The sequence below is a fragment of the Leptinotarsa decemlineata genome, unplaced genomic scaffold, assembly GCF_025532065.1.
Source record: "Leptinotarsa decemlineata unplaced genomic scaffold, Ldec_3_MD MMD2_tig00000026_RagTag_RagTag, whole genome shotgun sequence".
NCBI lineage: Eukaryota > Metazoa > Arthropoda > Insecta > Coleoptera > Chrysomelidae > Leptinotarsa > Leptinotarsa decemlineata.
The window spans coordinates 3,923,302-3,947,334 of record NW_027412539.1 but is presented as its reverse complement, the minus strand read 5'-3'; the positions used below and the strand labels follow the sequence as shown (position 1 = coordinate 3,947,334).

Below are 24,033 nucleotides of genomic sequence, written 5' to 3'. Positions count from 1 at the left end.
ATTACTGGCGCTCCTTACCATCCTGCCACTAATGGACAAGCGGAGAGTGCTGTTAAAATAATGAAAAAAGCTATTTTGGAAGCGATACACGACAGTAAAACTAATATTGATTTCAATCTGATAATAAATCGCTTCTTGTTTCATTACAGAAACACTCCGCAAACAACAGGGAAAACGCCTGCAAAATTGTTGCTGGGACGTAAATTGCTATGTAGATTCGATATATTGTTGCCATCAATTCTAAATACTATCCGCAGGAAACAAAACTTGCAAACAAGTAATTTTAAAGGAAAATAAATGGAAAGCTTCGAGGCAAACGATAGAATTTGAGCTCGCTATTTTAGACAGAACTGGGGTAAGCGGTGTCAAAGTATTATAATTGAAGTTCTTGGCTAACGAACTTTCAGAGTTGAAACATTTCAAAGAATGATATATGATAACGTTATTTAAATCAACTCAAACGAGATTATGTAGCTGAAAATATAATAGTAATGTCAAATGTCGATATTATTACTCGATCAAACCTAATTGTAAATACTGTAAATATTGATCGTAAGGATAGTATAAGTGAAAGTAGGGATAACGTTGATAACGGTGACAAAGACTTTGAGCATAACGATCGTATACTGAGAAGAAGAAGCCAACTCAAACCTTTAGAACGTTCAAGGTATTGATAATGCTTTTTTCATCACCTTTCATCTGTAATATAAGAGAGGAAGGTGTTATATATGTATCGAGAATCTATATACAACGGTCGGCTTGAAGACCACACAAGATGAGGAACTGCCAATGGCATTGCCACTTTCACCAGTCATAGCCAACATATATATGGAGTGGTTTGAAACTCTGGCCATTGAAGAAGCCCACAAGAAACATCGTGTCTGGAACCATGGAATCATAGGAATACTGAACTAGACGCCTTCCTAAAACACATCAACAGCATAAGACCTTCCATCACTTTCACAATGGAAAAGGAAGTACATGACGAATTGCCATTCTTAGACGTATTGGTGAAGAGGAGCGACAGTAAGTGGGAAACATCTGTATACCGAAAACCCACTCACATGGTACAGTATCTGAACCACGAATCCAACCACCATCAATCAACTAAAAGAGGAATCATCAAGATTCTATAAGATCGGGCTTTCGGGCTCTGTAATACGAAGGAAGGTCTCGAGAAGGAACTAGACATCATCAGAAATTATTTTCAACGGAATTGCTACCCCAAAGCGATAGTAGAACAGACTTTGGCTAAAAGACAACAGGAGCCTCGCAAGGGAGAGAAGCCGTCACAACCAGTGCTTGCACTTCCCTACATCAGAGGACTATCAGAAAGGATAAGAAGAACTGGTTTCAAGTACAACATCAGAACCTGCTTTGGATCCGGAAACACTATCCGTAGCAGCCTCACGAAAACCAGACCACCAAACGGGGAATGCGATTCCATGAATTGCATTTACCGGATACCCTGTGGGTGCGGAAAATCGTATATTGGTGAAACTAAGAGGCCATTGAATATTCGTATTGCTGAGCACAAGAAACACACACAGCGAGGGGAAACCAGCAAATCAGAAATAGCAGAGCATGTTTGGACCCATAAACATAACATCTAGTGGTCCCAAGCTGACATCATACACAGAGAGGAACATTGGTTTAGGAGGAAATTCAAAGAAGCCGCATACATGTTGTCCAACAACGTATTCAACCAAGCTAGCGTAGGGATACGCAACATATGGAAACCTATCATCAAGCAAAAAATGGCCAACTTCCGTCAAACGGTCATCTCCCAGTAAACCAGTGAAGCGGAAAAAGGAGAAAGTGAAAGTACCCGAATGACCCATAAATAGTCATCTCTCGTAGGAATCAGTCCAGTCATCACCCGAAGACGACTGTGGATATCAACAATCGAAACGTCGTGAAGTAACTTGGCTTGGAATCTCTTTACTTTTTATTTCTATTTTTGTTCAATTGTTCAATTTTTACTTGTATTCTGTTTCACTATCATTTCATTTCAGGTTTCTTGCCTAATATAAGTGTTATTTTCAGATATTCATTTTTAATTCTTCTCTTTTAGTTCTTTCAGGGATTTCAAATCATTTTATATAACATCAGACAATGGAAGTCCGAGCTAATGAAATTAAGACTATTCATGTTCAAGATTATCAATAAATTACACTCAAATTAGTGCAGTTTATTATTTATATTCTATGCGAATATTCAGATTAATATCCATATAGAACAGAAAGAATGCAATCAGTTTCAAACAATTATCCCATTAAAAAGTAGCCACCCAGTATATCGTTTTCGTCAAACTGAATCGCTCTCAAACACTCACGATCAAACGTGATCAAATTCAGAATATCGTTTCCAAAATCCACATCTTTTGTCATAAATTGTTCCACAACGTCTTATCATAGTCTAGGATAGTCTCTGACCACACATCACTTCAATATCGCAGTCTCACACGAGCTGCCCATACTGTCGCTATTCATGAGATCGAACGTCTGTGTGGTCTTATCTAACTTTCATAAATCCGGAACGGCCGTGTCCAACACTCTCATTTCCTGCAATCCGTTGCAGGAATCCATTCTGGGATGTGAGTACGCTCTTTGCAGGGCGTGCAACGAGGTCGACGATAGGGTCCGCTCGAGAATTTCCCCCCAATATTTTTCCGAGAGGCCTTCGAAATCGCAACCGGGTGAGTGGTTGAAGACGGCGCTGACGTTGGTGTTGCTGCAGCAGTGCGGTTGGTGCTGAAAATTCTGGAAGTGTTGCTGTTTCTGATGGTGGGATTTTCTGCATCGAAACTGAAAAACAAGGAAATCAGAAATGAAATATTATCTGCAAACCAAGACGAACAATAAATTTCTCACATTTTGCGGTGAAAAAATATCGTTTGGACCAATCGATTTTTATTTAAGGGTGAAAATTGTTTAAGCATATTATTAGCTTTGTCACTTCCAATTCATCAATGGGCTGCAATTCCATATTTCAAACATGAGAAATAAATATCATTATTGTTATAATCTACTTCCAGCAATGGACGATTTTGAAAACTGCGTTCATTGTTTAATCACAAGCAGTAAATTCTAAATTGTATACGAACAAGTAGATTGATTCCTGATAAACACCGTGGTAACTATACAGTGCTTTTCTTTAATGTCCGCTCCTTTTATTTTTTGAACGGGTGAACTTGAAAAATTGAAATTCGGGATAATGAACTTGATGCATGAATACTTTATTTTGAAGTGAAATTGACAGATGAAACTTTCGAAATGGCGACTGGGCGCCATCTGGGAAAAAAAATTAATAGTAAAGGAGGGTTTTGTAACATCTTTTTGAAGCTCCTGACAAATGCTTCATAATCCTAAAATATCATACCAATATATTTATCCACTACAAAATGGCGGAACTTTTGATAATTGCCTGAATACATTGACATTTAACTACATAACATGAGGTAATAAGACTGAGATCAGTTCAGAAGATGCTCGAAATGGTTGCATTGAACCTCTTGACACATAAACAGCCTATCCGATATTTCACGCCGAACATTTTTGAACATAGTAACGTCAATATCTCTACAAATATTTATTATTCTCTACCGTGTATCCAATATTGAAGCAGGTTTTTTTCGTACACCTTTTGCTTCAAACAGCCTCATAAAAAAGTCCAAAGGTATTAAATCTGACGAGCGGGCTGGCCATTCTGTAGGACCTCGACGGCCAATCCAACGACCAGGAAAAGTAGTATCCAAATAGTTTCTTACTTGTCTAGAGTAATGTGATTTTGCTCCATCTTGTTGGAATACAATATCCATATCAAATTCATTAGGATTCGCTTCGGCGATTTCAGTGATGAGAGGGTCAACAGTAGTTTCGGGCATATTCAAATACAGTTCCCCTGGTAAATTTTGATCAATAAATAGAGGACCTACAATATGGTTTCCCAATATTCCTGCCCAAACGTTAATTTTTTCTGGATATTGGGTATGTGTTTCGCGGAAAACGTAAGGGTTGGTGTCACTCCAATAACAGCAATTTTGTCTGTGAACATTGTCGTTTGAAAAAATGTACATTCGTCACTAAAACAAATAGTGTGGAGATAGGTAGGATGTCTTGCAATGGTTTTCGTCATGATTTCGCAGAATTCTGTTCTTAGATCAGGGTCATCTTCAGTTAATTGCTGTACCATTTTAATTTTATATGGATGATACCTATTCGTCTTCAAAAGTCTCCACACATCAGAAGGAGACACCTCACGAACATTCGCGACGGAATGAGTAGACTGTTCAGGATTTACTACCACCTCACTAATTATTTGCATTTGGTGTTCTTCCGGAATGGACGGATGACCTGGGGGCTTTTGTTCTGTACACTACCGGTAGTTGTGAATTTGGATACAAGTTCCGTCAAATATTCTCTACAGATAGGACGATTCGAAAAACGTTCATTGAAAATCCTGTCGTTCTCGTGAAAGTTACACATCGCACCGTAATGGTGCGTTCCAATGGACGGAAATTTACCATTTTAGAGATTGTTGACGTGGTACCTTGCTTGTAGTAAAATCAAGAACTAAATGAGAATATTCTAACTAAACAATGATGCCCATTGTCGTTCTGACATTTTTTGTCGTTTTCATAAACAAAAAATAACTTAACAAAACTTATCGGGTTGTTGGAATTGCCATATGGCAGATAAAAATGAATATTTCTAGGAATATCGATATTAATGTCTTTGTCTTCAGGAAATTATTGAATGTTCCGCCATTTTATAGAAAGTGAAGATATTGACTCAATATTCTAGATTTGTGAAGTATTCGTCATGAGCTTCAAAATGATGTGTCACAGGGCATTCCTTTCCATTCAATTTTTTCCCAGGTGGCGCCCAGTTGCCATTTTGAAAGTTTCATCTGTCAATTTCACTTCAAAATAAAGTATCCATGCATTAATTTCATTATCCCAAATTTCAATTTTCGAGTTGACCCGTTCAAAAAATAAAGGTGGGGGGGACATTAAAGAAATGCACTGTATAATGTATATTTATTTTTGAAGTCAAACAGCGTAACATTCATTTCTGGAAGATGTACAGAGCATTGGAAAGGGAAATCGATTTTTTTTCAAACGAAATATTGCTTGACACCTAAGTAGATGAACAAGGCCGATACGAGCACAAAATCCCATGTATTTTCTCATGGAACTGAACTTTTTCAGTTTTTTGTTCAAACAGAAGTGGGGGAAAAGTGTGACGTCATCGTCGAAGGATGGAATGAATATCGAAGCGATTCAAGCGTGGATCTTTGCCCCTCGGCCCCCTCAGTACTACTCTCCTCAGGTCCCCTTGTCACGTTATCTCAGTAAAGTATAAAACTAGCCCGCTAAGGAGGTGGATGAGACAATATTGAGAATAAAATTGAATGGTTTCACTGTAAAAAACAATAGATATTGAGTAATCGGTAATGAGTAATCGGTATGGGCCTGTGATCAAGTATAGGATCTATTTTTAAGTATTGGAGAGCTCAGTTAAACATAGAAACATTGCTTTGTTGAGAAATGTAAGGAAATATGCGAAATTTGTGAGGGATTTTACACATTGCAGATTTTGATGATTTTGTATTTTTATTACTAGAAATTAGAAATCCTCTGAAACCGAAACATAATAATCAATGAACTAGTTTAGTGATCCCATAATTTTTCTGAAGAAAGGTGGGTTGGGTACCATGATCAATTTTTTCCGAAGTTTTGAATTTGATTGAATTCTTCTTCAGGGCTCTCTAACAATGAATTTTCATAAACATAAAACTCATACGATTATTACCTATTGTTTCAATTTCACAAGGAATGATGAGTTCTGAATTGAATTACTCACCGAAAAGTAGTTTTTTCGGGTTGATAATATTACTATTATAGAAACAGTCAGAAATATTAGATATACATGGTGTAACTGAATAAGTGTAAAACATTTGAGAAGGTGATTCCTCATTGAAAAAAAGATAGGATCTTTCATATAAAGAAACTTCATTGGAGCATCTCTTGTTAAGATACAGCCCCTTAAATGGGGTACATAAAATTTGTATAACAATTTTTTTCACAAGCACTGAAAAAGTTACAATATTGAAATTAACCTGACCTTTTGTACTATCAAAAAGACACTTAGCCAGTAACTTATTTGGTTTACCCCATGGTTGTGAGGGGTGGAAAACGCAACCCCTAAAATTCATTTCCAATGTAACTTTTTGTTTTATTGTTTGTTTAACATTTAAAAATCTATTTTTGATAGCTTGTTTCATTCTAAACGAAAAATGTCTCTTGGATATTCTCCCAAAATAAACCAGTTCGCAGAAAAAATTATTTTACGAACAACTACAGAGATACATCGTCACAAATGCGAACTTGATTTATTGTTATTTTGTAGTTAGTACCTACATTAAACGATTGAAGGGTAATAAACAAAACTAATTCATTAATAACAAAACACACAACATGTAGAAATTATAGTAAATGTTCAATAAGTCTAACTTCAAACACTACACATGCGTCTAGACGTCGGCGCATTGAGCCACGTATTCACTCAAATATTCCTGGAGTCTCTCTGATTACCCTGCACGCAACGATGACGCGGTTTCTTAAGTCCTCTACATCGCGAACAGGAGATCAGGGGATTTAGCGGGCCAGTTCTGTGGTCCTCCTCGATCTATCCACTGATTTGCATATGTTTCAGTTAAATGCTGACGTGCTACTTGACTAAAATCGGCGAAAGCCCCATCAAGTATAAAAAACATATCCCTTCTGATGCCCAAAGGAACTTCCTCCAGCAGTACTGGATGCACTTCTCTTAAAAATTGAACGTATGCCTCACCATTTAATCGAGGTGGTAGAAAATGAGGCCCAATTGAATCATCCCCAATAACATTTCCAGCATCCAATTGCAAAATTGGAATTGGTTAGGAAAGTCTCGTGGTAACAGTGCCTGTACTCGTTGCAGATGGTAAGGGTATAAGAGTTGTTCTTTCAAAATTCGAAATAACCTGACAAAACGTCAGGTTAATTTCAATATTGTAACTTCTTTAGTGCTTGTGAAAAAAATAGTTATACAAATTTTATGTACCCCCTTCAAGGGGCTATATTTCAATAAGGGCTGCTTCAATGAAATTCATTTATATGGAAGATCCTATCTTTTTTTTCGATGAGGAATAACCTCTTCAAATAGTTTACACTTATTTAGTTACACCCTGTATATTGAAAAGAAATAAAAAAACATTGCAACAGACAAACTTTCGAGACAACACCAACACAAAACGACTTGAAACAAACGTGATTCTGATAAGGTGGTGTCTGTTTTTTAATCAATGACAGAAAAAAAATGAAAAAAGGATAAGTTATTCAGGTATTATACGTATCAAATTGAAATATGCAGCATTAAGGCCATCGACATCTCTTCTAGTGTTAACACTATCGCATTCCAGGATATGCATCATTTCGCTTGAAAGTTTTTTGGATAAATATGGTTGAACATCTAGAATAGTCGAATGATCAAAATTAAAAATGTGTCCATATTTTTTTCCATGTTCAACGAGGGCTGCGGGGTTTTATATATTTAGTTTCTTGGAGACTCTCATGTGTTCTGAAACTCATGTTTTAAGATACCGTCCGGTTTGACCAAGCTGTCACAAATGATATGTTGGTCAAACCGGGCGGTATCTTGAAACATGAGTTTCGGAATGCATGAGAGACTAGAAGAAACTAAATAGAATAAAACCTATAGCTCTTGTTGACCATGAAAAAAAATATTTACAAATTTTTGATCTTTTTTTGAATGATTGAGTATAAATTCTTTACAGATTTCACCAACAAAAATATAAATTGTTATGCAGCAGTGAATACCTTTTGATGCATAAAAAGAACGTAATACGATTCCAAAAATATATTGGATCATATGGAATTTATCATTGAAGAAGAATTTTTGGCATACTGTAATTCAAATAAGATGTACCCTCCACCTCACTGGAATGTTTTCTTTGGGTCATCCAACAATCGCAGACGCTCTAACTTATTCGTTGACACTTTTCCATTGAAACTCAATTTTCATAATGCTTACTTGAAAAATATTGTGAATTTCAGCGGGGATGGAATGAAAAAAGATACGCATCTTTGTGAAAAAGAATGAGGAATTACGACTTCCGAAAAGTCTACAAAGTTGTGCGAATCGTAATATCTTTATATCAAATAACACAAAAAAATAAATAAAAACTTTCAACATAAGTAGGGCTCTCGATTTCCACGATTGGTTTTCGTGTATTATCATCCGAGTTGAACCGGAGATTTATTATCACGATTTCTTTCGAATAATTCTCTTATAACCCCAGACAAACGGAGCAGAAGGAGAAAAAGGAAAGATATAATTTATCATCATTCGATCTCAATAAAACAGCCAATAAATATACGCATGGAGACGTTTCGCAAAAATATAAGGGCTAACTACTAATCGTGTTGAGGGGATGATTCAAGAAAAGGTATACGTGGTGTTAACAAAATGGGCTTGTTTCATGCTATAGAAAATGATACTGGTTTGCTTATAGACTGATCCAGTTAGGGGTATATTAATTATACTTATCAAGCCTAATCGGTCTCAAGATCTCTTAATATTTGCAGAAAAAAGAACAATTCGAAAAGCAAGATTTTAAATTGGTCGCGTGTCTGTTGACCAATAAAATTGATCGTGTTTAGAGCGGAGTTGCCAAGTGTATTGGTTTTTAATATCTGTTTGAAATCTGTTTTTTCGTTAATGAGCTGTCGCCGCCATACGAACGACAACTCTCAGAAGTTGAGAAACTTGTGCGAGCTAAGGACTAACGAGGTCTTACCTTTCAACGTGGGATTCCTAACACTGTTGTAGAATCATCCCAGCTTCAACCAGATGAATTCTTTCAAGAAAAATATCTGGCCGAGGCGGGAATCGAACCCACGGTCTTCCGATCGTGAGTCGGCCGCACTACCACCGCGACCAATTCCACACAATCACAGATCAGATGATCCAATTTGACAGACGCCATTTTTGTTGTTACAGTTGTCAACTCGGTGTGAATACAACTGTTACAATTATTATTATTTTGCTGCATATTCCGTGTCATTAGTTCACATTTCGAAAAATAATTTTTCAGGTTATTTTTGGATTGAATTTTACCATTACTACCAACAAAATGGTTGAAATATGTTTTATAACTAGTTGTAAAAACAGATCATCCTTACCAGACAAAAAGTTTTTCAAAAACAAAACTCTAAGAGATCTATGGTTTTATTCAGTTGGCCAAGCTAAAATAAAAATCAAATCAACACTTTCCATCTTTCGATAAAAGACAAAGTCAGAAACGAATGTCATATAAATGAAAGGGACCTACTAAATATATCACCTACCGTTTCAATTTTTCATTCTTCATTTCGGTACCAAAGTATTGCAAATTTTTCAAATGAAATTTATCGATCATTTCAAAATCGACTCTTGGTAAGTTGTCGGAGTCAGTTTCAACAAAACTAGACTCAACATTAATTTTGAAATTATTTTGAAAAAAATACGAAATTATGTGTGGAAACCATTGACATTAGAAAGAGCATATTGTCTCATACACTACAGAGGGCGCTGGCTGACTGGATGACCATATGGGTAATAAACCAGTAATGTTGAATTTCTTATTTTTGGTGGGTGGCATGAAAGCATAATTATTGATTTATTTTATTAGGGTTCATGAGCATTCGAAAACCATTTGAAAATACAGCCTGTTGAATTCTATTTAGAATCATATTTAGATATAACTTGTACTATATCAGTTATCAAGGCTAATATTATTGTCTATTTTTATGCTTAATTCGGGAAATGGAGCGATCTTATTATTGTATATTTATTTGTTCGCTGGCTTCATTCTTTAAAAAAATAAATGAATAATTACATTAAATTTCAATTGATCGTTCATTTTCTCAGGAAAATTGAGTACCCATAACACAATTTATTGGTTTATTCGGCATTGAAAATGTATGTCATATCGGATCCATTCTGCTTGTTTTTGCAGCATTGAGCTTCAACTTTTTCTTAGCTGACAACTCGCGAAAAACAATTCGTTTTTTCATCGAGTCTTGTGCTGATTTTTATTGTGCGGAAAGGCACAATTAGTTTATAGTGTTAGTTTATAGTGAGTTATTTCATATAATGAGTTTAGGTTCCTAAAAGATAAAATGATGAGAAAAAAAAATGGGTGAAAGTATTGAAGAGAAAGAACTACAATCCTTCTACTCTTCCAAGACTTCATAGAAATAATTCTAAAACTGACTATAAATGAAAGGGGAACGAAAATATTGAATTTGATGGCACAGTTTTTTATTTCAACTTCAAGTATTCTCTATAGAAAATATTATCTGGAGTCAATACTATTGCTGAAAGTATGAAACAAAATGAATTAATATTTTTGCAAAATTATCAAATGATTTTCATTTTTATTTCATCATATGATTAACGGTATTACCTCAGAAGCTTTTGTTAGATCAGTTCGAGTACAATCAATTTTGTCTATACTTGACCTCATTCAACCTTCCTCTCAAGTTTTGGAAGATTCAACAGATTACCCAAGCGAGCCTATAACGCATGAATTTATAGTAGCAATATTAGAAAGAGGTATGTATGTAGGATTTTTTTTAATAAATTGCAGTTGTACAGTTGTAGAATAAATTGAATATTTGAAATGGTTCTTTAATCCAGTTTGCTATATTTTTTGATTTTCATAACTGTATATTATTAAATAATGCATAAAATCATAGTTCAGGTGAATATTTTGTGATCTTTCAACTTTGTGTACTGATTTTGGAATTAGAATCAGAATTTTTTATTAATTGAAACGTTAACGGGTTCATATACACTTCCATAATTGAATTGATAATTATAGGTTTCATAAGTTTTACGATTTGGCAATGTTGATTATTTTTATTGTTCCGTTTGGTTAATCGAACAAGAAGCGGGAATAGGCCCGTGACGTCACCGGCCTAACACATTCGATTTTTGATAATTAATTACGGGAAAACTACGGTACTTAGAGAGCTGAAACGAAGTGCACTGTTTTTCTATTCCCATTCTAGGAGTAACAAGTCATGAAAAAAAAGAGTGCCATTAATTTCAAAATGAACTCTTCACAAAGATGTGTAGATCATGCAAAGAAGTAACTTTCAGACACAAATTAGGAGATAAAGTTCTTCCGAAACAACTACTTTCATATGAACACGAATTAAAAAATACTTCCGGAACAACTATTCTTATTCGAGCATTGAATTATAAAAAAAACAATTAGTCGTCTTCAATTTATACTTCAAACATTCGTTATGGAATTGAATAATATATGATTTACACGATTGCTCCACTATATAGTACATGAAAGAAGTTACATTTTTTGATGATTCGTAATGAAACCTCTGTCGTAGAATGAATCTACCGAAAACACTTTCTCAACACTAGAACAAAAATTACGGTTTCTCGACGCGCGTTTCGTTAACTAAGTTAGCGTCCTCAGGAGATCATTATAACTAAATGTTATTATATGCTAGTGGCCTAACCACTATCTGTTAGTATTACCTAACTACACCGGTTAGTATTACCTAACCTGTTATTGATCCTATGCTAAACTGCCTGTTTTAATACCTCTAATTTGTTATGTATTTCCTCTTTGTTAGTGATTATTCCTAATATTAATTTGTTTTTCATTTAGAATTATCACGTATAAGACCAAACAAAGGTATGTTCGAAATAGGACCTTTGTCGCTATTCATATAACTCATTTCGCACTTTTTTATTTTCAAGCATTCGAAGGTATCCAGGAACCTGTTGTCATGTATTGGTCTCAATAATTTTGAACATTTCTCACTTATTCTATGGTCGATCTTTATGGCATTTCGAGCGACACTAGAGTTCCATGGTCCATGAAACCGAACATGTAAAATATGTTCCTTGTAGCGAGCTAATAGAGTCGGATTTTTTCATCATAATCCTCGTAGCTTATTTCGTCTTTTGGACAGCCCTACACTTGTTGAAGTGTACGTGCAGTTTTGAAATCCACTCTTATATTAAATTTTTTGAATGCTTCGACCAACCCATTGGTGTTTTTCGGTTCATATGAAAGTGATTTGAATTTTGAAGCTTTCTTTTTCCAAAAAGTCGAGGCATTACGAAGATACTTCCTAAATTTTTGTTTTCTAATTGATTTATGATGGATACCTGTTGCTTTCAGCCACCTTACTACAATTTTTTGTCCAATCTTATACCTTTCTTTGCTCAAGGGAAATGTGAGCAGTCTATGGACAAGAAATTGTAGTCCCGCCTTTTTTTGTTGTGGACAATGATAGGAGCTGTCAGGAATTTACCTAAAAGTGCTTGTAATTTTTCTATATATACATCACACTCTAGACCTTTATCGATATTTTCAATAATCAGTACATCCAAGAATGGTAGTTCTTCGTTATTTTCAATTCCATACGTGAATTTTTTACTTGTAAATTTGTTGTTGAGGGTTTTGTATATAAGTATAAAATTTACGTATGGAATTGAAAATAATGAAAAACTACCAATCTTGGAAGTGCTAGTTATTAAAAATGTCGATAAAGGTCTAGAGGAAGGTATGAGATTGAAAAAAAAAGTTTTAGGGAGGTGGCAGAAAGCAACGAGTGTCTATAATACATAGTGGATAAATTGATAAGAAAACAAATATGTAGGAAGTATCTTCGTAATGCATCAATTCTTAGAAAAGAGAAAGATTAAAAATTCATAGTGCTTCCATATCCAAATACACCAAAGAGTTGATTCAAACATTAGAAAAATTTAATATAAGAGTGTCTTTGAAAACATGTACACTTCAACAAATGTTGGGCAGACCGAAAGACATGACGTTGGAAAAAAAGTCTGGGATTTACGAAATAAGCTGCTAGAATTGTGATAAGAAATATGTTGGTCAAATCAAAGGGACTATATTAGCTCGCTACAAGGAACATGTTTCGTATGTTCGGTTTCATAGATCGGATGAATTTAGTATCGCTCAACATGCCCGGGAGCCCGTGACAGAAATTTTGACCCCGTTTTTTACCGTCTGCCTTTTTCAGAGGATATATTCACAGCCACAAGCAACAGTATTATGCGTTAAACGAATTTTTTCCCCATGTTACACGTGCTTAAATATTAACTCTAGTTTGCATAAAAAAAGAGTTTGTTTGACCAACTTTTTACCGTCTGCCATTCATGCGACCGGACGGCTAGGTTAGGCAACCTACAAAAAAAATAATTGGTAGATGGTTACATGGTGTTCTTGCTAAAGCATGGATTTTTTATTTGAATAAAAAAATGGTTAACTAAAATCAATTTTCTACCGTCTGTCAAGCACAGCGTACACTAACAGTAGCACGAAATGAATGAACTTTCACAAGGCAGACAGTTTGCCGGTATATTAATAATTTATAGGCATTAGTTAATTACCATTTTTTCACAGTGTCTCTGAACCATTCTTTACCGTCTGCCTCTTGAATGTTATAAAGTTCTATAATTATTGCCAATTTGATGCCAACTGTTGGCGTCAAATTGGCAATGTTTCAAGTACAGGCAGACGCGAATGAACTTGCAAAAAAAATTGATAACTTTTACCGATATTTTACCGTCTGCCATTGTTTCCTTGCAATATATATATATATATATATATATATATATATATATATATATATATATATATATATATATATATATATATATATATATATATATATATATATATATATGATTATCAAGTAAACTAATTGTCCGTAACCATGTTTATACGACTGAATTTTATTTTAATTCGCAAAAAAAAACTAATAACTTTGACCAACGTTTTATCGTCTGCCATTGTTTCCTTGCAATATATAATTATTGAATAGACGAACTGTCGATTGGCAGACGAATAGACCGTGTTTAGACGAGTGTGGTAGACGATTTTCCATGACACAAGTGTCAATGTTACTTCATAAGAACAAATTCAGTAGGATCTACAACAAAAAATAAGGTAGCAATCTAATAATCAATTTTCGTGATACAGTTTCAAATGATGTGAAAAAAATGCAAAAATATTCAAGCGATACGTGAACATATGCTACTGAATTTATTCATTTCTGATTAATTACGTAAGGTAGTATTTTCGATATTTTCATGCTGGATTTTCATTTCATTGAGTTCTCATAATTTTTCAAATACTGACGTACCTGCAGATGTTAATATGATTTTCTTGAATGTTTTCAGGCGTATCAGGTTCTTCGAACCAGTTAAATGTATACTGTCCATTATCATTGTGATACCAGCCATGATTGAGTGGGTCTAATTGAGATGGAATTTTTTCAAAAGAATAGGTCCACATGTTTGATATATATGCTGTTGAAAAAAACTAATCAATACAGTTTATTGTATGATTTTTACTAAAAAAGGGTTTCACAAAAACCTAGACACGTGTTTTGCTATACAATAGCTTCCTCAAGCTAAACTGTTTATGCTTGAGGAAGCTGTAGTATAGCAAAACACGTGTCGGGGTTTTTGTAAAACACTTCTATAGTGAAAATCATACAATAAACTGTATTGATTAGTTTATTAATATGGATTTTCAAGTATCGGCCAGTTCTATTCAAATATATGCTGTTTTTCAAATTTGTTGCTGTAACTCTCTGGCACATAGTGGTAGATTGAATACGTCAAACGATGTAACTTGTTTCTTAAAAGACTCCATGTCATCTATCACTCCGAAATGTCTTTCAAATATCCAAACTCTCGCTTCAGGCTTGAGACTTTGAATAACTTATTTTTGATTGTTCCATACATACGGCACACAAATACTTCGATTATTGGTGCAGTGTCGGCAACCAAAGGAGGATTCGCCGAGTCTGCAAAAGCTTTTTCAAACTTTTCGTTGCCCATTAAATTCGACAAAGGTTTTTTTACCTTTTTTTACAAAAAGCTGGTGTAAAATAACAGCTGGTTAAGGCATGGAATGCAGGAAAATCAGCGCAAAGCTGAAAGCCAAGAGCACGGCCGATTTATGTGGCATTTATGAATTTGCAATTGTTTTCAAAACCAAATTATGAAGTAACATTGACACTTGTGTCATTACAAATTGTCTACCACTCTCATCTAAATACGGTCGATTCTTCTTTTTTTTAAGATTTAAATTTATAATTATGACACATCTAGAAATACAAATCAATTCAAAGAAATAAGATTATAAAAAAAGGAAAGAAGAAAAAAAAAAGAAAGAAAAAAAAAACACATCAAAGGTGCTGCTTCGTTCCCTCCTGTTCATAAAAGAGGACATATGCCTCATTGCTCACAATTGATTTTGGCGAAATTGGGAACACGTGTGAATCGTTGTATTCATGCCATGTGCCACTATATGGGTGTCTGCAATATGCTGTGTAATGTCCGTTGGAAATAGTTCCACTGTGATTTGAAAGTGCATATAGATTATAATGACAAGGAGCCACATTGTCTGCTGCATAACTGCTCATATCTAATCCATCTGAAGAAAAGTTAATTGACAGTTTGTGTACTTAATAATTATATATTGCAAGGAAACAACGGCAGATGGTGAAACGTTGGTCAGAGTTATTACTTTTCTGCAAATTAAGAAATATTTTTCAGTTGTATTAACACGATCTATTCGTCTGCCAGTTGACAATTCGTCTACCTAATACTAATATATATTGCAAGTAAACAATAGCAGACGGTAAAATGTCGGTGAAAGTTATTACTTTTTCAACAAATTTAAAAATATTTTTCAGTTGTATAATCACGGTCTATTCGTCTGCCAATAATTTTTCTCTGTATTTTCAATACTAAAGTTTATACGTTACCAAGTTTTATACAGTGAAAATGGTTCAGAGACACTGTGAAAAATTGTTAATTAACTAATGCCTTTGAATTATTAATGCACCGGCAAACCGTGTGCCTTGTAAAAATTCGTTCATTTCATGCTACTGGAACCATAATTTTTGTTCTGGTGTTGGGAAAGTGTTTTCAATAGATTTGAAGTAAAATTTCACTTACATAGCACACTGTCATCTCAATGGCGGACATCGAATGTTTCGGAATAAGAAACTTGCCTGATTGCCTTTCCAACACCAATCAGCCATAGAAATCTTGTTCCATGCAAGGAAAATTTTACCATTTTCATATACTATATTGTGTGACAATCCTATGAATGATTGGTCAATTCCATGACGAATGTTTGGAGTATGAAGTGAATGGAAGAAAGTATTTTTTGTGTAATTCAATGTCCATATAAAAGCAGTCGTTTAGAAAATATTTCTTTTTGAAAATACAATAAAACGAATAAAATACTTATGATACAAAATGAAAATGACCATAGAGTAAAAAAATAAAAAAAGGATAAAAACCAATTGAACAAATATCAATAAGAAATTAGTGGGGTGGGTGAAAGCTCTCGAATGACCTACAACTGACGGCGACTGTGGAATACTAACAATCGAAACATCGTTAAGAAACTTGGTATGGAATCTTTTTGATTTTTTTATTTCTTTTTAATTTTTGCTTACTTATTTTTCATAATTCATAATTTTTTTTAGTCTGTTGTCATTTCCATCTTGTATCTTGAATATTTCATTAATTCCACTGTATTTACAATTGGCGTTTTGATTGTTCAATATAATTGATATTTCAGCTATTCGTTTCAATTTTATTTCAAATCATATTAGATAATGGAGGTCCGAACTAATGAAATTCACCGTGAAACATTGTCTACCACTTTTAAGCAATATTTTCCTGATGATATTGATGATGAATGTAACCACCAAACGTATGAAGATTGTTACAGAAAAGAATGAAATGTACTAACCCAAAAATTTGAGAGAAGGCAAAATTCGAATTCAAGTCAACTGCTGCAAAGCTGCAGTAAATGGAAATTATCATAAAGATTTCGTTGTCATATGCTTGGTTCATATTTTTTCCTCCCACATTCAATAATCTCTGGAAAGGGTCCAACGCCTAGCCTTTGCCAGTTCAGGGCCGGCACTTAACGACCCGCTTGAATTGAATTCAACACCGATTATTTTTTAAACGATAACTAGAGGAATTTACCACTTGGTCAAAGAACAATCATGTTTGAAAGTAGGCATTTACCTGCGTAATTGACGCGTGACATGTTAGTCAAATATATCAAATGTTCATCAGTTTGATTACCCAATGTTTTATGTATTTCTGATGAATCTATTATTTCTATGTGATCGCCATCGAAATTGTTATCCATGAAACCATTCAAAAGTTCAAAGTAACTTTATCAATGTCACAAAGTTCGGGCTTTAGCTAGTCATGGTTATTTCAAACACGATTGATTTAACGGCTCCAATTTATTTCATTTAATTAACAACTTGATGTCATCACAAAGGAATAAAAAATATTCAAAATCCCAATCTTATGGAATATTCAGATTTTCATAAATTTTGCTTGAAAAATAGCATTTCAGAAGCATCTAGAAACTGTTTGAGATGGAAATATAATAATTGTACTCATTCTTGTTCCGGTAATATAAAAAGAACCTATACCTTTCTAGTTTTCTTAGGAACTTGAGGAAGATTATTCAAGTTGACAATCAAAATATTGCCATTTTGAAGAATGAAGTTTTGTCAAATGAGCTGATTTATTATGGAGGTAGCAGTACATATTGTGAATTATCTGAAAATTAGGAGCAGTCAGGCAGATTGGCGAAACAACTTGGACGACATGAGGTGATAGTGAGTGCATAGCTTATAGTAACGTATCACAAAGTTTCTGGCAAACAATAATACTTTCAGGAGCTCGAATCTCATTAATTTTCAACGATTAAAAATCTCCGTTTCGAACCTAGTCACAAAAAAATGAACCAAAAATTATTGTTATTGAACGGTTTTGTTCTGGAGAAGTGTCACCATGAATAAAAAAAAACTGTTTTCCGTTAATCAGATGTCGCCCCATACGAACGACAACTCTCAGAAGTTGAGAAACTTGTGCGAGCTAAGGACTAACGAGGTCTTACCTTTTAACGTATGATTCCTAACACACGTTAGGAATCACACGTTCCTTTATTTTCTGGAAAGAAGCCTTAAAATATCTTGTAAGCACTCCTAAAAGAGAATCGATTCTCAAATATGATTCAAGAAGCTTGGTATTCGTTCAAAAACAAAACCAATATTTCTAAATGGAAATCAGCCTACGTATAATGTCTATGGCCCAAACTAAAACACCTAACTACAATACACAAGATCATAAGGAAATAGTATACCTATGATCGTATTATTTATTATGAGGCATTTCAAAAAAATAGGAAGTGTACTAGGTGTACTAAATAATGATAACCTGAACATCGACATAATCATTATCAAGAGGCAGTCAAAATCTGAGAAAAGTTCATTTTTGATTTCGAACGGATTAACATATAGAACATGTTTAGTATATTTATGACTCAAGTCTATCAAAAAAGTATTCAATGAACATTTTTATATTGTATTGAAATTCTAACAGATACTCGTCAGAAAATGAATTGAATATTTTTTTGGATTGGAAGTTAGTAATTTCATTACTATAAAAATCACGATAAAGACTGGTCCTTATTTGTGACTCAGATATTTCGATTGTGTCGATATAGATTCACTATCAATTGAGTTAGTCGTCGATTCATTGAATTTTCCTACAGTGTCATGACTTTGCAGTTCATGCGAAATAATTCAACAAAGGTTGAGAATTTATTTGAAACTGTGCCAGTTTTTCATTATTATGAGCGGGAATACTTGATATGTACTTCTTTTTTGTACTTCATTGTATCCGTTTTTTCCATCAGGATTCATTGATAATGCTCGTTACAATCGGAAACCTTCCCAGTCCAACATTCCAGCAATAATAAAAGGTAGAACTGAAACCTCTGGCGTAGAATAAATCCAAAAACAAACATTTTTCTCAATCAGCAAAACTTCAGTACTCATCTCCACGCTTGTCTCACTAACCAAGGTAGAAAATATTATTAATTTTCTTCATTTCCTGAAGACGCCAACTTGGTTGGTGAAACAAGCGTCGGAATAAGTACTGAAGTTCTGGTGATTGGGAAAAGTGTTTGTTTTTGGATCGCAATAATATACGGTCTTTCATTAAGCGCTTCCTATCTTCAAATTTGAATATTTTATCATTTGAAAGACCTATTGATGCCATTATGAGTGGAATATAACAACGTTTCAATTCACATGACTCTTGGTGCATAAATCAGACTGAATTTCACTGATGGCATGGATTATGTTAGCTTTAAGGACCGCTGTGGTTTCTGGCTTATTCGGTTCACCTGCGACTCAAGAAAACTACACAAGAAAAAGTCTAACGGGATCCAATCGCACGATCTTTGTGGCCAGTTCATATCACCTACACGTGAGATGACCATGCCCCCAAATCGCTCGTGCAGAATATCCAATATGGCATGAGCTGTGTGGCACGTAGTGCCGTTCTGTTGAAACCACATGTCGTTGGTGTCTGGATCATCCAATTCAGACCAAAAAAAGTTGACAGTGCTCGCCGTTGACAGTGATGGCCAGGTCAAAGTCGTTCCCAAAGAACGACCGATGACACCGAGAGTACAAAATCCACACCGAAAAGTGACCTTTTCGAGATATATTGGACGCTATTGGATCTCATCTGGATTGGTATCGTCCCAAATTAGACAATTTCGTTTGTTCACCTACCCATTCATCCAGTAATGGGCCTCATCGCAGAAGATGATATTTCGATGGAAATTAGGATCAGTTGCCAACTGATCCAAAGCCCATTTAGCGAACAGACGTCGTTGTCTATGGTCATTTACCTTCAGTTCCTGGGTCAGTTGAATTTTTTATGGGTGCAGGCCAAAGTCACGACCCAAAATTCGCCAAGTTGTGGTCTGCGAAAAGCCGAGCTTTTGTAACCGACACTAAATTGACTGCCTTGGATTCTTCAGCACACTCTCACAGACAGCGGCAGATCTTGCATTTCGTCGACGTACAGTTGATCGAGCATTTACTAAACCACCACATTGCGAATAGTCCTCTCACTAGGACGACTATGGCGACCGTAAAATGGGCGAAGCGCGCGTTACGTTGCCCGAACAGAACACCCATTTTGATAAAACAATTTCATTATTTGCACGTGTTGTTGAATGATATATCTGTCCATGGTGATTCGTCGAAACATACTTAATAAACTACTACTAATTTAACAGAAGTAGTGTCAATAAGATGGCCGTGATCAATTGTCAAAGTTTGGAAGTCCCTGTTGGACACATCAATAAATCATTTCTCACTGGGTTCTACTCATAAAAATTGTGCTCATTGTACCTTTGGATCCAAAGGTACAATGAGCACAAAAAGGCATACATAAATTCAACAGTATATAAATCAAACCTTGCAACACACGCCATACAAAACAAACATAATTTCCCCCCACCAGAGAACATAAAACTAATAAAACAAATCAACAAGGGAAATCGCATGGACATTTGGGAAAACTTGAACATCCATAAATTCAACAGTCATAAATCACTTATCGAGGAACAAGTACAAATCAAAACACAACAAGATCTCACATTCAATATATTAAACAAAACCATACAATATTCCTAGAGAAGATCCAACACAAAGAAGAGTACCTGATGCAGAACAACTACAGGCAAATTTACCTGAAGTACCTGAAATACCTGAATTAAGACGCTCTGACCGTATAAAGAGACAGACAACAGGATGACCAGTTCAGTTTGAGGAGTGCCAGATGATGACAGATATTGATATAAATATATATATATATATATATATATATATATATATATATATATATATATATATATATATACAGGGTGTCCCGGTTCTTGACGATAAATATATATAAATATATATATATATATATATATATATATATATATATATATATATATATATATATATATATATATATATATATATATATATATATACAGGGTGTCCCGGTTCTTGACGATAAATCTTGATCCACACATTATTTCCGGATATTATTTAGCTATACAAAATAGTTTTTTTTTGCTGTGGATGAGTCATGTTTTTATGACCTAACATTGAAAATACTAAACCGAGTCGCCGATTTTCGAAAAAAAGAAAATTTCCGATATATCGAATAGGAAAACACTTTTACCTACACTTTTTTCCTGTTATGAGCTAGTCATGACCACAGCTATCACCAACTCAAGGTTTATCGTCAAAAACCTGGGACACCCTGTATATATATATATATATATATATATATATATATATATATATATATAAAATATATAATATATATATATATATATATATATATATATATATATATATATATATATATATATATATATATATACGAGATAGAATACTGCTTAGAGGATGACAGCATATATATCCGTGAAAAAAGTGCTCACTTTTCTCTCGGGGAAAAAAGTAATTTTATGAAAAATGACTCACGTCACATAAAAGTAGTTATTTATTATTCAGAATAAATAAGTATTAGATTGTAGCTCGAGGTTGTGTGACAAAAAAACGAGAGCTGAAATCTAATATTTTTCCCGTGTATAATACACAATTTTTTTCTGCGACGGGAAAAACGAAGATTTAATATTGAAAAATTTTATTTCTACCTTTACTGATGTGTATGCATATATATATATATATATACATATATATATATATATATATATATATATATATATATATATATATATATATAATATATATATATATATCCGTGAAAAAGTACTCACTTTTTTCACGGGAACCGGTGAAAAAGGTAATTTCATGAAAAGTGACATTTTGTTACCTGTCATCAGAGATAAATTGTCCAACTTCTCTCTCGTCACAGAAAAAAGTATTTTTAGAAATCACAAATCACTTTGATTTTCTGATATTATGTCTTATCACTTTTAATTTCTTAAAAAAAATTATTAAAGTAGCTTCTCATGGAAACCGTAACGTTTTGTTTTTACTCAGACACAAATAACATGGAAAATAATGCAGTTTTTGATGTTTTCTATTGATAATCAATATCTCAGTTCAGTGCGATATTCTCCCATCAGAGAAATACCACAATGGTATTTCTGTGATGGGAGAAAGCATGTGGTGCCCAAAAAATCATCTGTTGAAGCGATTTATTTGATTTTTTGACAATAATACTTGTTTGATATCCACTAATGTATTGGGCACTGAAAGGGGGGTTGTAAGTGGGTACAAAAGAGTGACACAATTACATCATATTTGGTTTTGTTTCGTCTGACCTTGTATCGATCGTATTCCATGAAAGTATTACAGTTTGGCATTAAAAAGGATTTGTTCATATTGTTTGAGTTCAATAATGCTGGGTAATAAATTTCAGATTGAGAAGAGTGTAAAATTCAATCTCACCCTGCTGAATAACAGCTCTCTGCTGATTCTTCTGAAATGGTTGTTCAGAAGCCAGTAGAGAAACGGATTCCAAAAGCTGTTGCTTAGAGCCAGCCAGGTCGCCAAAAAATCCAGAGAAGCGGGAGCGCGGGACCCTGTGCAAGCTGCCACCACTTCTTGAATAGTCCAGGGTGTTACGAGAACGATAAATCCCAAAGACATTGCTGCCATCGTTCTTGAAGCTGTTGTACTGAGTCTCCGTTCTTGAGTTACTAGCTAAAATCAATAAATAACTTCAACATCTATTTCAGGACTTGTGATAGCATATTATTCAACGAGAAATAAATGTGGTCATTGCTAGCGGAAATGATGAAGGACAGGAAAATCGAGCAAGAAATTGCCCTTTCTCGCGAAAAGAATGCTATATTTTTTGTACGACCCATATCAGGAATATTCTGGAGAAAGATCAATTTGTGAAGAATACTTCGAATGGAACAGGATCAGAATCAATTTTTTTTTTCGATATTTTATGTGAAATAGATCTGTACTAAGTCATATACATCACAAATAAACAATAAAATATGAGGAAACATAATCAAGTGCGAACTTGCGCCGAGCATGTTTCATTATTAACTAAAATGGTAATTATGAGCCAAGTTCAGTTATTCGTCCACAAAGTAGAAGCTATAATTTGGGAGAATCTTCACTAAAGGTTTTTGAAGTCAAGCGTATTACACTTTTCAAAATGCTAGGGTAGCATGTTGAATAACTGAGTATTAATAGAATTTTGTTGTGATTTAACTAGTTTGAATTTTTAAATTCTTACGAAATTGTTGTGTTGTTTAGAAAGTTGAAGTGCTTTCCTATAAATATCGATGAGAGTTGTCTACTCCAATAATGAGGCCAATGTCACAATTTTCAATTTGCTAAATGAATCTCCACAAGAATTTCACCAGCCAGAATTTGCATGGGTTTTTCATTTATGGAATATGGAATGATCATCGGATGGTAGGTATTGAACATTTTATATCCTTCTGGATTGAACCTTTTCTATCAAATTTTCGTATATGATTTTTGATTTCCGCATAGTATCCTTTGAGAATTATGTGTTCACCTTATTGTCAACTCACTCAACTCGACCTATTTTCTTTTAATTTTAATATGCAATTTCCATTCGATTTGCTTCAAACAAGAATAATTCATGCTAAACGGTCCTGCCTTCTTTTCAAACCTCTCTCTTGAAACTATTCCTATTTCATCGCTCATTCGGATGGCAGTCGAGTCGAAGGGAAAACTCAATAATCTTCCAGATACCGCTCCACCGGAAGCAACAGCTTCGTCGTGACGCATCTCCAGGGAACGCTTCCTGTGAAAATCTCGGAAAATACGAATTAGAAACGTTCCCATCAAACTCGATGGTAATTAAAGGACTCATTAAAGAAAACTGAAATCGGTTTAGTAACCACGATGTATCGGAAATTGGAGGAGGTTTGGCAAGAGACGGTTTGCAGAAATTGTAGGAATTTTGTGAAAGCTTGATATTGAAAAATTGATTTTCAGATATGTCTCTCATCACCATTTTATCGTTTGGAGAATAATCAGTGACAGACGGT

The 24,033-nt window shown here is 34.3% G+C and overlaps 1 protein-coding gene across 1 annotated transcript in view; it reads right to left on the bottom strand.

Annotated features, from left to right (window-relative positions):
• Positions 1-1,054: 1,054 nt before the first annotated feature.
• Positions 1,055-24,033, bottom strand: part of LOC111505412 (trace amine-associated receptor 9) — a 466,598-nt gene continuing 443,619 nt past the window's right edge. The window contains exons 6-7 of the mRNA XM_074171620.1: positions 22,442-22,696; positions 1,055-2,807 (exon numbers count right to left, since the gene is read on the bottom strand). Coding sequence (XP_074027721.1) covers positions 2,526-2,807; positions 22,442-22,696 — 537 coding nt within the window. The 3' untranslated portion in view covers positions 1,055-2,525. The remainder of the gene's footprint in view (positions 2,808-22,441; positions 22,697-24,033) is intronic.